Source organism: Capra hircus, chromosome 5 (genome assembly GCF_001704415.2).
Source record: "Capra hircus breed San Clemente chromosome 5, ASM170441v1, whole genome shotgun sequence".
NCBI classification, from domain to species: domain Eukaryota; kingdom Metazoa; phylum Chordata; class Mammalia; order Artiodactyla; family Bovidae; genus Capra; species Capra hircus.
In genome coordinates, this window is record NC_030812.1 from 20,819,205 (window position 1) to 20,833,961 (window position 14,757).

Genomic DNA, 14,757 nt, shown 5'->3' on the forward strand with positions numbered 1-14,757 from the left:
ACCCTTTCATAGACAGTTGATTCAAGTCAGTTCTCTACTGAAAACCTTTCAACAGCCTCCTGTCTTGCTCAGAGGAAAAGATAGTCTTACAGTCCTGTAAGATTTAGGTTCCCGTTGCCTCTCTGACCTCATGCCGTATCTTGCCTCTCTTTATTCATTTCACCTGCTCACATTTGATCTCTCTGGTATTACTAGAACCTACCACACATCTTCCTAACTTCTGGCTCCTTTTTTTTTGCTTTGCTTCCTTCCATTTTTCATAGCTCTGCTCAAATGTCACTTTATCTTAAGGTCTTATTCTGACCATGCTATATAAAATAGCAATTTCCCTTCTCATACTGCCTATTCCCTGGTCCTTGACTTTCCTCTGTTTTATTTTTCATGTGCAGAAAGTCTCCTCCCACTGTGACGTCTGCTGTCTTTGAGTGAGACATCGTTCATTGCTCTATGTCAACTACTAGGGCAATGTGAAACACACAGTAGGTCTTTAATAAATATGTGTTGAATAAATAAGGTGATATGTGTTGGCAGATATATCAGACCTGGATAGAAGGGTTGGATTATTTGATGTCTGTGTATATTTAAAAATTGATTTGTGTTCCTATACTTGTCTGTGAAGGCCTGGGAGTATGAACTTAGCTCTCATAGTCCCTATTGGAATAAGGTGTCTGGGGAGCAAGTTGTCTGTTCGTCAATGGTTAATCAATAGTTGAGAGTCGTGTACTTGGTAAGCAACTCATTCAGTCCTGTTCTGGTTATCTTGTATTGTGGAGGCGGGAGTGGCAGACATATGGACTTTCTCTTCAAATTTAACTCTATTGGAAGATTGTTTTACATTCCTGGATGTTTATGTTTGATTTTTAATAAGTTTAGTGTTTTCCCTCTCTTGATTTCTCTTTTTTTTCCACTGTTACACCTTGTAGTATGAAACTGACAGTCTGTCAGAGACCTGTGACTCGAAATAACTGTGATAGGTGGTGCATTGGAATACATGAACAGATCCCCTAAAAGAAATTCTTTTAGCAATGAGTATAGGAATTAAAAAATGAGCAGCAAAATCAGAAATGAAATATCAGCTCAACAACCTGTAACATGTGTGTTGCAGGAGGAGAGTCTGCAGGGCGATGAAGTCTTGTTAAGAGTGAACAGTGTACATTGAGGAGCAATCTTGGAACAGCCCTCACTGGAACTCTGGATGAGTGAGAAAGTGTTGTATAAGTGTTTTTAGTTTTTAGTTTACTTAAGGGATCAGGCGTTTCTTTGCCTGGAAGACAAGGCAATGAGATCCTGCAGCTGCAGCCAGAAGAAAACGTGGAATGAGGAATTGTATTATGGAGAAGGAGGAGGACAAAAGAGAAGGAAGGTGCAGGCATGACTCAGTAAAATGAGTGACCCAGGAGAAAAAGTGGACATCCAGGTTACTCCTAATTTATGTGATGAGAAAGACATAGGTTCTTTCATTGCCAGGTCAAGGTCATTGATGAGGAGTGCATTAGAAGAACATAAATACTGTGTTCTGGAAATTTGGGGGCACTTGAATATGATGAGATGACAGCCCTTAGGATAAAAAGGTGTGCAGCCTAAGCTAGCAGAATGTGTGGTTTACCCAGCCACAAAGGGTCAGGAGCAAATTCATACTTTCCAACCTCTTAGGTAAACCACACACAGTCAAACAAAAGTCTTAATAGAAAGACAAATAAATTAAAAATTTTATAAAGATAAAAAGAAAGCGAATGTTAATGGTTTAATTACATCCCCTCAAAGACAGTTTCAAGATCTAACCCCTAGTACCTGTGACTGTAATCTTCTTGGAAACAGTCTTTGCAGACACAATGAAGATAAGGCCATACTGAGTTTGAATGGGACTTAACCCAATACTGTAAAAACAGACACACAAGAGAAAGAGGCCATGTTGGAGACAGAGACAGAGATTAGAGTTATATTGCCTCAATAAGAAGGTTAAATAACTCTCCTAAGTCCTGTGAACAGAAAATGTTGAAATCAAGGAAATGAACTACATTTTTCCCTATTTCAAAGAAAAGATATTCAAAAATAAGTTGTGCTGATACCAAACAGTGGGATTCTGAAGGGTCAGGCCTCTTTCCTATGAATCAGGAAAAAAATAAAAATAGCTTTACCACTGGAAAACGTAAGTTTGAGCATCTGCCTTGCAGAGAAAAGTCCATGGTTCTCTTTCTATCCATCCCTCCCCCAGCTGTCGGTTAAGCAGCAGGGTAGCTGCAAACATTTCTTCTCTAAGAGGAAGGTCACAGCATGAGGGAGGCGTACTTGAGAGGACAGTATAGCATTCCAGCTCTGAAAAAAAATCTCCAGAGAGGACCTGGAACACCAAATTCCTTCCAGTAGAAATGAACTTTTCACTGTAGTCATGGGAGTAGGACCTCTTGAGAAATATGAGAGAAAAGAAGAAGAAGAAAGACATTTCTTCCTTCCTATTGAACGTTCTGGGAAAACTGGTATTTTGTGTACCGATAAGACTGTGGAAAGAAAAAAAAAAGCCTCTTTCCCTAATGTTATCCTCAGCTCTGTGTATACCATAGGTAACTATAAACCACTGCCTCTGCTTCAGAAGAAGGTAAAGAAGTAGCAGGTAGCCTTCCTTTATGCCAGAGGATCAGACAATGTGCTAGGTATACCTCTGAGTGGTTGAACTTACTCTCTGCCTTGAATAGCCCCCAAATCTCCCTGTGGAAGGCTCACACAATCATCAAAACCCATTTCAGTCCCTACCTGTGAAGTTTTTCAGGCTCCTCTGTTCTTATTCTCCTGCTCTTAGAAGAGGTGACCATCCCTCTTGTGAGCCATTGCTGTAATTTGCATACATTCCTATGATAAAATTTATCCCTCTGAATTTCTGTTGTTTGGTTAAAAGATTGTGTCCTTTGTTAAACTCTAATCACCTTAAAGTCAAAGATGGTGTCTTATTACTTGTATCTCCAGTGTCTGACACGGACCTAGTAAATATTTTTCCAAGAATAGAAATTCACTCTGTACCATGAAAATCATATTTAAAATCATTGTGATTGTTAAGAATATGATCTCCGTTATGATATCAACATATGGCTATTAACTTAAAATTCATTAAAATTACATAAAATTTAAAAGTAAGTTCTTCAATCCTTTTGCATTTCTCATGCTCCACAGTCATGTTTGGTTAGTGGATACAGGCCTGAACAGTATTGATACAGAACAGTTTCAAATTTGAACAGTGTTGTTGAAGAATATTTTCGATTTTTTATGAACAAATGTATCCTTTTTGAAAAGTGAAGACATGAATTTGAACTAGGAAGATTGTCCATTATTTTATATCCCTACATTCTATGGGAGATGTTCAGTGATTCCTCATTGTTGGGTATGATCTATTTTAAAGTATCAGAAGACAACATATTAAAGTGATGGATAATTTGCCTTTCTTACTTACAAGCTGTGCATCCATGGGAAAATTACTTGACTTCTCTGGGGCTCCATTTGCTCATCTGTAACAGGGATATTAAATAACCAGAGATAGTTCCCAGAGCTGTTGTAAATATTAAATAAGATGCTTTGTGTGTGTGCGTGTTAGTCGCTCAGTTGTGTCCAACTCTTTGCAATCCTATGAACTGTGGTCTACCAGGCTCCTCTGCTCATGGGATTTCCCAGGCAAGAGTACTGGCATAAGCAGCTGTTCCCTTTTCCAGGGGATCTTCTCGACCCAGGGATCAAACCTGGGTCTTCTGCTTTGCATGCAGATTCTTTACTGTCTGAGCCACCAAGGAAACTCCAAATAGGATGATTTATATACAGTTAAATCATAATATTCAATAAATTACAGTGATTATTTTTATGGAAACTGCACCTCAATACTCTAACCCATTAACACAGAGGAGCTTCTGAGAACCATGAATAGATTCCTTTCTTAGATTTTAAGACTATCACCTTTGGTTTTGACATGCTATAAACTATATAAATTTTTGCAAAAGCAAAGGTGATCAGCAAATTCTAACCTGATCAGGACAGTGATTCTGACTCTGCATTTCCAATATCTCAATTTCATCATCTGTGAAATGGAGTAACACAGACTTATGGAATTTTTGTGATAAGTAGACATGGTCCCCAAACAGCCAAATACAAAGGCTGGCAATTTGTTGTATGCACTGAATAAACTCCAGACGTACATGCCTATTTCTGCTACTGTTATTGTTGTCCTTATCTTTCTGCCAAGATGTCTGCAATACATTCAGTGCTAGTTGATTGAATAAATGAATGAACAAAAGAATGAATAGAGTATGATAAAGCAGTAAATAGCTCCTTCCAGTTATGGACTGATAACAGATTATGAATACAAATCACTAGCATAATCACTTCATGGGAGTCTGCCACATAATTAAACCGGTCCAACAGAGCTTTGTATATCCCAGGCAATAACTGGTATGAGGAGAATATGATTTTAACCAAAACAGCTTAGAGCTCAAGCTTTGGTTCTTATGACCCTCATAATTATGCAAATATTATTTTTGTTTTCTGCTATATTTATGTACAATACATAATTGACTGCCCATTAATGTTGACAGTGTGCGTTTTCTGTTTACACTTCGATTTTTAACACTAACCACATTTCTTTCAATAAGTAAACTGCTTTAGTCAAAGCCATTATAAAAGCAGCCTAGTGTTTCACAACGGAAAATCAGATTTAGCTGATCATTTGACAAAGTTTTGTCAAATATTTTTTTGTATTTATTAACACCTCTGCATTAGCACCTCTGCTCAATGCAGAAAAGTCTCAAATAATTAGGGTCAGAAAAACTGCCTGGGATGACCTACAATGCAAATGTAATGCTAAGTCGCTTCAGTCGTGTCCCACTCTTTACAACCCAAGAACTGTAGCCCACCAGGCTCCTCTGTCCATGCAATTCTCTAGGCAGGAACACTGGAGTAGTTTGCTGTGTCCACCTCCAGGGGATCTTCCTGACCCAGAGATCAAACCTACATCTCTGATGTTCCTGCCCTGGCAGGCGAATTCTTCACCACCAGGGAAGCTCATGCTTAGCTGAGGCTGGTGGAACGTGTTCAATGACCCTACAGATACAATTACAGTGTTTGGGCTAGTTATTCTCTGAGTGTCCTGAAGAGATCCATTCCCCTCTCCTCCCCACTGGGCCCAGGAGGAGGCTTAATCTCTCTAGTTTTCTTTAAGGGTTGTCTTCCCTTTAGGTTTGATCAGTGGGAGGACCTGAAGTGGGAAGGAAAGGTAGTTACCCTACTTCAGTTCTTCACCTCTGGTGAGTACTGCATCCCACCAGGATGGCTCCCTGGACGCATCCTCTCACTTAGCTCCAGGAATTCAGTTCTTCTCCTGTCCATCAGCCACATGGGTGGGAAGGCCTTTCCTCCACTGCCCACTCCTAGGTGCCTCACCATCCCTTGTTTCCTGTGGCTAACTCTGGGCACACTCTAGAACAGCCCTGTCATCAAATTGCTTTCATTTAAATTCTCTGGGATGAATACTGTTTTCTACCAGACCCTGACTTGTACAAAGATTAAAAGATAAAGCTCTGTTGCCAGGTATTTCCCAGGTGTTTGACTATGGGAAAGTTACTAAATTTCTCCTAATTTTAGTTGACTTTTCTACAAAATGGGGATAATGATAGTATTTACTCTACAAGGTTGTGAAGTTTGTATGTAATAGTGAGGGACAATCTCATGACTTTTCCTGGAATTTTGTGTTAATATGCTCTTGTCTGGGGGTCAATGATGGAGGAAGTTCATATTTCACAGCCATAAGAGAGGCCAGCCTGAAAACGTAATGCAGGAAGGCAAAGCTGAAAGAATTGATGAGAAACTCTGATAAAGGCTCATCTACTAACAAGACTGTTTTGTATTCCTCTTCATAGTTTAAACCAGTTTGGGTCGCAGTATTTACAATCAGAAAACATACAAGGTTATACAAGACATAAATTGTTCTCATGTGTTTGCTTATTAGACACTGATATCATACACGTACTTTTTGATAAATATTTACTCTTGGTAAAGCAGCCCATTCCCCAGGCTTGTTGAATGATCTGCTTTGATAGCTATTTTTAAATTCTACACAAAAGAATTTATAAAACCGAAGATTTAGCTAAGTGCACGAAATATTTCTAATACATCTAGTAAGGACAGAAATGTTTATGTGAGCAGATTGATTATACATAAAGTTTTAAAACCGATTTAGTGTTCAGTAACTGAAAATATTCTTTTTTAGACCAATAAGAAAAAGTCAGTTTTGTGCCTTATCAGCTTAACACTGAATATAGATTAAGTAAGTTATAATACACAAACATCAAAGGACAGGGGTAGAGTACAAATCTGAGAACTTGAAAAGATGTGCTGTTTTTATCAAGAAAGCAATGTCTATTCTCTTCAGCAGATTGAGTTTAGGGAAGATTTAAAATTACGCCTTTATACAATGGTAATTTTAAATGTACTTGTGAATTTATTTTTTTCAAAACAATGACATTAGCAAAAATTTTACATAGCCTGGATTGAATTCACACACTCAAATGAGGCTTTATCAATACTAATGGGGATGAATACATTGCTAGACTATGTCAACGGAGCTAATCCCCCGTCGTGAGTTACAGAAGATTGATACCATCTTTATTTGATTCTTTCTGGAAATTAAATGCTCTACTAAAATTGTTTACTCCAAATTTTACATTTAGTAAAAGAATAATATCTGCAATAGCTCAGTTAACATCAATAATAAGCTTCAAAAAAGGATTCTGAAAATGGCAGGCAAAATATTTTTTTATTGTAGGCAATTATTTAAACTGCATATTTGGCTTTATGCATAATAAGTCATGTGGGAAAAACATCCACATTGCAGATAGATTTCCAGTATCTAATTTTCTTTCTTTTTTTTTTTTTTGTATTTTTTCCGAGCAATGACATTAATGGGATTTTGCCAGGTTATAAAAATGAGGGTTTTCTTGGGAGCTACTTGTAGTTTCCAAGCTGAACAGCAGCGCGCACGTAGACACATCGGAAGGTGGATGGCTGGATCTCCCAGTACTGGACTGGGTTGCTGAAAAGGCTCACTCCTGAATAAGAAGCCTTTTTGGTGTTGTATCCGGGTGGGCAGAAGTCGTTGGAGCCGATTGCAGAGATATTGTTGTTGTGAAGGTAGACAACCTGCAACCCAAATAATGGCACATGGTTATTTTTCTCTAAATATACGGAGACTGTACAGGTAAACACTTACTTCTTTTTTAGCATGCTCATCCCTCAGTTTAAATATCTTAATACTAATCAAACCAAATGTTTGATTTCTCTCTCCCTTTTTAATCTTGTTCTTCCCTTCCTTAGTCTTCCTCATCTCAGTATATGGCATTTCAGTCTTTCCAGGTGATTCAGGCTAAAAACATTGTCATTATCCTTGACTCTCCCTGTCTTACACTTTTTGCCCTACCATCAACAAATCCTGCTAGTGTAACCTTAAAAAAAAAACCGTGTAATCCAGTTCTTCTCCCCATATCTACTCCTACAACCTCATGCAAAGCCACTATTATCTCCTTTTAAATTATTGAAGCTGCTCTGATCTTCCTGTTTCCTCTTTTGCCTTCTTGAAGTCTGTTCTTTCTTTCTCTTCTCTACCTTCTTACTTTCCTTCCTTCCAACCATTATTTTAAAAAGTAAGCAAGTTATGTCATCCTGCCTCAGTACCCCAGCAGCTTCCCATCTCACGCAGAGTAAAATCTAAAGTTCTCCCAATGACACATCCTACTTGATCTGGCCATCCTTCTGCTATGAGCTCATGCTAGAACAGAGTAGATGGTCAATAAATATGTGTTGAATGAATAAATGAATGATTTCATGGTTATTTCATAAATTGTGTCCACATGAAATATCTTCAGGGCAAAGATAAAATTTTAGACTATTTAAAGAATTACCTGAAATAAGGAAGGAATATAGTAAAGTATGAGAGGGTATAGAGTATTAGAATCAGAATTAAAAATCACAAACTCTAAGAAATACTTGAATGTCACCGTATTTGGAATAAGCAGACCTAGAAATTTTTAACAAAAATGTATTCTCTGTTACAAGTTCTATTCAATGAATATAACATTATAGTTCATTAGAAATTTTTTCTGAAATATATTTTATGATTATGTTTAAGACAATGGCAATTTGTTCATAGATTTTTTTTTTTAGCAAAACTAAATATCAGACTTAAAAAGAAGTTTGAAAATGAGTTTTTACTCAAATTATTTATATGTGAATTCTGAAGAATAGAAGTGATTGACCATAAACCAAGGCAAAAATATAATGGTAAAGCAATAATTCCTTAAGCAAGCTATGAAATCTATGAGGTCCTTCCTTAGAATAACTGACTTGAATTATTGTTCTACCCACCAGAATATTTATATTCATATCCTGGTGAAGAGTCTTAAGAAAAGGTTTATGAAGAGAACAATAGATGTCTTACAAAAACAGAAACAAGGGATATTAATATCAAAACAATATCTGTAAGGTTTGTGTGTGTGTGTATGTGTGCATGTGATTCTCAAACTGAAAATTTCTTGTTGTCATTTGACAGTCTCCATTGCTTAACAATAATTAAAAAGAAAGGAGAGGTGCTTGGTGAGAGTCTATGGATAATAGTTAAAATAAGAGAAGGAAATATCAAGTCATAAAGCAAGTGTTAGTCTGTGTAAAAAGGAAATTAAATTTCCAACTCATTATATGAGGTCAATATTTTCTTATAGCTAAACAAAAATCACAAAAAAGAAAGCTATAGTCAAAATATCACATATGAATATAGACAGAAAATTAACAAAATATTGGGAAATTATATATCACAACATTAAAAAAAAGACTTCACCATGGTCAAAACCAAACATGATTTTTTTCAAGGATTTAAATTTATTTAACTGGAAATCAATTAAGTTAATATAGCATATTAAAGGAATAAAAGCAAAAATCACATAATCATCTCAACAGAAAGAGAAAACATTGGGAAAAAACACACATTTCTGATAAAAACTTTCAGTAAACTAAAAATCAAAGGAAATATTTTTAACTTGATTAAGAACATGTACAAAAGACCTATAGCTAGCATCATGCCTAATGACAAAAGGTTGATTGCCCTTGTAAAATAGGGATAAAACAAAGATGTCTAATTTCTGGTTTTTTTAATTGGAGGTCACATGTACCCCAGTGTTCAAAGATGTCTAATTCCATCACTTCTACCAACATTGTACCATAGATTCTAGCCAATGCAGTGAAGCAAGAAAAGAAATTTTAAAAATTCAGATGAGAAAGAACAATTAAAATTCTCTTTATTTACAAATTACAAGATCCTGAATGTAGACTATCCAAAGGAATGTATTAAAAGTACTACAACTAAAAATAATTTTAGCACAGGATACTAGCACTAAGACAGAAGATAGATGCACAAAAATCAACTGAATTTCTACAAACTAACAAAAAGATTCAAAAATAAAATTAAAGGAAACCATCCATAACAGCACCAAAAATACACAAAATTTAGAAATAAACTTAATAAAATGTAAAACTTGCATACTAAAAATGCCAAAATATTGCTGTGAGAAAATAAAGACAAAATAGAGAGATATTCCATGTTTGTGCATTTGAAGACTCAAAGTCATTGCAAGGAAAATTCTTTCCTGAATGATCTGTAGATTCAACACAATTCCTATTGAAGCCCTAGCAATCAATCTGAGAAGAAATGAACAAGCCAGCCCTAAAATTTGAATGGAATGCAAAGAAACAAGAACAGCCAAAATTTTGAAAAATAAGAACAAGGTTAGAGGAACTTCATTTCTCATTTCTAAACATAATCAGAAGTTACAGTTATCAAAAGGTATAGTACTAGCAAAATAAAATGTGGTATATCTGTACAATGATGTGCAATTCATCAATAAAAATGATTGAATTACTGACACATGCTGTGATATGGATGACTTAAAATTACTCTGATAAGTGAAAGAAGCCAACCACAAAAGCCACACCTTGTATGATTACATTTAGAAATGTCTAGAAAAGAAACATATAAAGAGAAACCAGATTAATGATTCCCTGTGCCTGAGGACGAGATTGAGAACAACTAGAAATAAATATGAAAGAGGCCTATTTGGGAGGTAATCAAAATATTCTAAAACTATATTGTGGTGATAGTTGGATAATTACATAATTTAAAAATATTTGGACTATATGGATATAGAACAAAAAAGTAGAGTAGGTGAAACCGCTAAGAGCCTCGAGAAATGTAGGTAATATGACTACACGGATGCCAATTGGAAATGGGAAACTAAGAGCAAGGTCCTTCTGAATGCGGGGCCCTGTGTAAATGTCCATGAAATTTGCTGATATTCAAGAAAGATTTCAAAATGGCATGTTTGATAATTTTATCTCTGTGACCACAGTAAGACACACTATATATTGAGCTTTTCATATATATAATCTTTTAAAAATACACAATTTAAACAACATGTTTGTTTAATTTCCTCAAGATAACAATGGAAATCTTATATTGTTATATATGAAATCACTATGACTACTTAAAGTAATAAGCATGACTTACATTTACAGATTTATGAACTGTAAAGCTCTATTAGCATAGTGAACCACTGAACCATATCTTCTTATCTTTAAGAATATATGATAACTGATAATTTATATGAAGTTAATTCAGTCACACAGCTAGGTAAACATTGTCTTTTGACCTACAAGATGTTTGTTGAAACTCAAAGTTAAAACTATTTTATTTCATATGCATAGATTACAGATGATATCTAAACACTATGTATTTGTAACACTGATCTGTGACTTGAAACTACCCTGCTTCAAAAAAAATAAATTACATTCTGGAAGCAAGTAATATAGTAAGTTCAAGGTAGTAGTCCTAATTAAAAAAAAATTAATACTAATTTAAACCTATATATCTCACAGAACCAGAATGAAAATTCATGTAGAAACATTAAAAATATCTCTCTGCAAAAACATTTCTAAGCAGAATTTCCTGCCTCCAGGCATCCCAGTAGGGATGATTTGCTCCCTAGATATTCCTCACAATAGTTAGTGGTTTTATATTACCTGGATGTACTTATGGTCGGCCAGCCCACCGGGCACTTTGACAAGCTTGTTGTTGTTCAAATGAAGTTCCCTCAAATGAGGAGTGTTGGCTAAAGAGCCATTGTCAACAGCAGAGATGCTGTTGAAACTCAGTCCCAACCTGCAACAGAAAACAGAAATGAATGGATCACTGCACATGGATGCCTTCTTACAATAGGAAAGGCATTTTTTTGTTGTTTTGTTTTTGTACTATTACCTCTGCCTAATGTGATTTTCCCCAAACTATCTGAGCTTGGATACAGCCGATTTGTTCTTAAGGTTTCATCTCAGATACAGTCTGCCCCTAGTGAATGCTCATAGAGCACCCTGTTGTCACCCTCTTGTAACACTCAAGGGGCTGTGTACTTGTGTGTCTTGCTTTGAGAAGAGTGACTGTCTTGTATATCTGGTACTAACCCAGAGCTTGATGTGATCAAGAGTTGATTGTATAATGAATGCAGTTTACTCAACTGAGGCAAAATGAAAGGGACACTATTACTATCTGGGTCACTTTGTAAAGCAAGCAATTGTATTTGTATTAGACAAATTTATTTGTTGTAAATAAAAAGTGAAAGTTTGTAATGTCAACAAATCTACCTGCCAGAAAGCTCAACAGAAAATATGGTTAAAAGAGTCTATCAATGACAATCTGTTACTGTCAGAATAGGCCTGGTATCAATATTCCCGGCTTCTGACACTGATCTCTGAGCTATGAGCCTAGAGCCCTGATCTCTGACCCTGATCTTGCCCCTTCTTCCATTTCTCATACAATGCCACTCAAGGTTCTGGGTTGTATTTTTTTCGTTAAATGTTTAGCAAGTGTGAGTCTGCAGCTTTGATGTTCCCTCACAGTGCATGCTAGGTCACTTCAGTCATATTCAACTCTCTGCGACCCTATAGACTGGCGCCCACCAGGCTCTTCTGTCTATGGGACTCTCCAGGCGAAACTACTGGAGTGGGTTGTCATGCCCTTCTCCAGGGGATCTTCAAGACTCAGGGTTCAAACCCGTGGCTCCTGCCTTGCAGGCAGATTCTTTACCACTGAGCCACCACGGAAGCCCTCCCTCACAGTCAACCAGACTCAAAACTCAGAATAAGCTGACTTGAAGACAGAACCACTGGACCCAACATTCTCAGAATTAGTATCTGTCAGCACCAAGGTGCTGTCAATCCAAAAGGGCAGAGAGAGATGAGGCAACCAAGTAGTGGAAGAGAACCAGAAAGCTCAAAGGGAGAGGAAGCAGAAGAATCTCTAAAGTCCTTCAAATTTAGTGAAAAAGACTTGGCCCTTTTTGAAGAATGATTCCTGCTTGCCTTCAGTGAGTTGAGATTTTTGAGCCCTTTTGGGATTTAGATGTTGATATAGGGCTTCCCTGATGGCTGAGCTGGTAAAGAATCTGCCTGCAGTGCAGGAGACCTGGGTTCTATCCCTGGATTGGGAAGATCCCCTGGAGAAGGGAACTGCTATCCACTCCACTATTCTGGCCTGGAGAATTCCATGGACTGTATAGTCCATGGGATCTGCAAAGAGTCGGACACAACTGAGCGACTTTCACTTTAGGTAACCAAAGTCTTCCAATTTTCATCATGACTTGGTATTTGAAATAACTGAGATTAAAGTGTGCTGACTTTAGGCTATTGATAACACAGGCGGCTTGCCTTACTTGTTGATTATCAGCCTAGCACCTTGTCCCATAATATTTTGTCTTTCCCTCAGTCTTACACTTTCATCTGTTTCTGGTCTTTCCTTTTCTATTTCAGAACCTTGACTCTTAGTTCTTATAGCACTCCAAGTCCCATACCCGTTTGGACTAATACATTTCTTAAAATATAATACTCCTAATAATTTAATTGAAGGAAACTACATTTTCAATGGTCAATTTATATTCACTCATCAAATGTTTTTTAGAACCTATTATGTGAAAGACTTTTGTTCTAGGCTTGTGAGGACAGAGGAGACGTGGCTCAAAAACCATGATTCTTTCCATCAAAGAAAATTAGGAGAGAATATGGTTATATATGCTTAATAAGAAAAGGGCAGTTCACCTGAAAAACCACTTTATATTCTTACAGAGGGACATACAGGATTTTGGCCTTACTTGTTCCTAATAACTAACTGGAATATTTGCCCTGCAATAATATTCTGAGATTAGTGGCTGCTTTTTTCTCCTTTTCACAGTTTTGATTTTTAGCACCAATGTACCTCTCATGTTCCAGAATCAGGGAGGAGCAAACAACATAAGGATTTGATAATTTATGAGATAGATTTTTCTGAACTTGATTCCAAACAGAAATATATTTAATCAATTCAAGAATTGAGAAAGTTTTTGCCTGGCCAGTGAGGCAATTTTCTCTTATTTAATGACTGGAATTAAAAATCATTTTAAACAAAAATCTTCATTCCTATTGACCTTTTCAAAGTTTATTAGCTCTTTATGCTTCTGTTTGATAAAAAGTATGTGATGTTAATTTTAAAGTGTGGAATCGTAAAGTCTCCATACCACTTTCAGTACAAAATAAATTTACTTTTCTAAAATGGCACAATATTATGAATGATTTACCACATTTAGAATTTTATACTATTGCCAATCCCTACTACTTATACTCCTCCTAATACTACTAATAATAATCCAAGGCTTCCCTGGTAGCTCAGACGGTAAAGCGTCTGCCTACAATGTGGGAGACCTGGGTTCAATCCCTGGAGAGGTGTCGCGAAGATCCCCTGGAGAAGGAAATGGCAACCCACTCCAGTATTCTTGCCTGGAAAATCCCATGGACTGGGGAGCCTGGTAGGCTACAGTCCATGGGGTTGCAAAGAGTCGGACAGATCTGAGCAGCTTCACTTTCTTTCAAAGACACTGCTACACAGTGAGAAATGCAACTTATCTTCCTATATTTCTCTCTAGCTAGAGAGGCTTAATCAACATAGAAAGGTAGGTAACACTATTTTGAATATTATTTTCTCCATTAGAGACTAATTAAAATTGCTTTAGACAATGGATTTCTTATCATTTGAGGCACCAGGGTTATATATTGCAGCTACAGTCACATGCATATACCACCTTCATCCCTCACGCTCCCCTGGGTCACTGGGGGATACCCACAGACACAGGGGAAATCTGCATTACATAGACATCTGCTTTTACGTATTTCTCAAAGATAAACGATACACTTTGTATTTATTAATCCATGATGAAATTTATGTGCAAAAAAAGGAGTGAGCCAATTTGGCATAACACTATGCTTCTCAGCAAGGACATTCAAGTACATGTGAATCAGGAGCAGACTGTTCGTGAAGACAGTTGAAAGGGTCTGCCAATACTCTCTTTTTACTGCTTCGCCAGATTACAAATATAAAAAAAAAACAAAACTGAAATTAGGTTAGAAAGCAGAATGGGCATTAATGATCATCTATAAGGAAAAAAAAGTTTAGAAGGCTCAGAAAAAAATTTGAGAGTACATTTGTCCAGAGAGACATTTTAAGTTCTTCGGAGAACAGAAGTTAGAAAATCACATGATATGTATTCTAATACATGCAGTAAGATGCCCAATATTTTCATGCCCTGGTAGCTTTCATTTTAATATGTTTTCAAATTCTGAATACTATGTTATAATTTCTTAGACTTCAGTTTGATACAATCAAAT

At 36.5% G+C, this 14,757-nt stretch overlaps 1 protein-coding gene across 2 annotated transcripts in view; it reads right to left on the bottom strand.

The window, feature by feature from the left end:
* The window catches only part of DCN (decorin), a 36,700-nt gene continuing 28,711 nt past the window's right edge, over positions 6,769 to 14,757 (bottom strand). Inside the window, exons 7-8 of one of the 2 annotated variants that reach the window (XM_005679813.3) lie at positions 11,095 to 11,233; positions 6,769 to 7,170 (exon numbers count right to left, since the gene is read on the bottom strand). In XM_005679813.3, the coding sequence (XP_005679870.1) occupies positions 6,976 to 7,170; positions 11,095 to 11,233 (334 nt within the window). In that variant the 3' untranslated portion in view covers positions 6,769 to 6,975. 2 annotated transcript variants of the gene reach the window in all.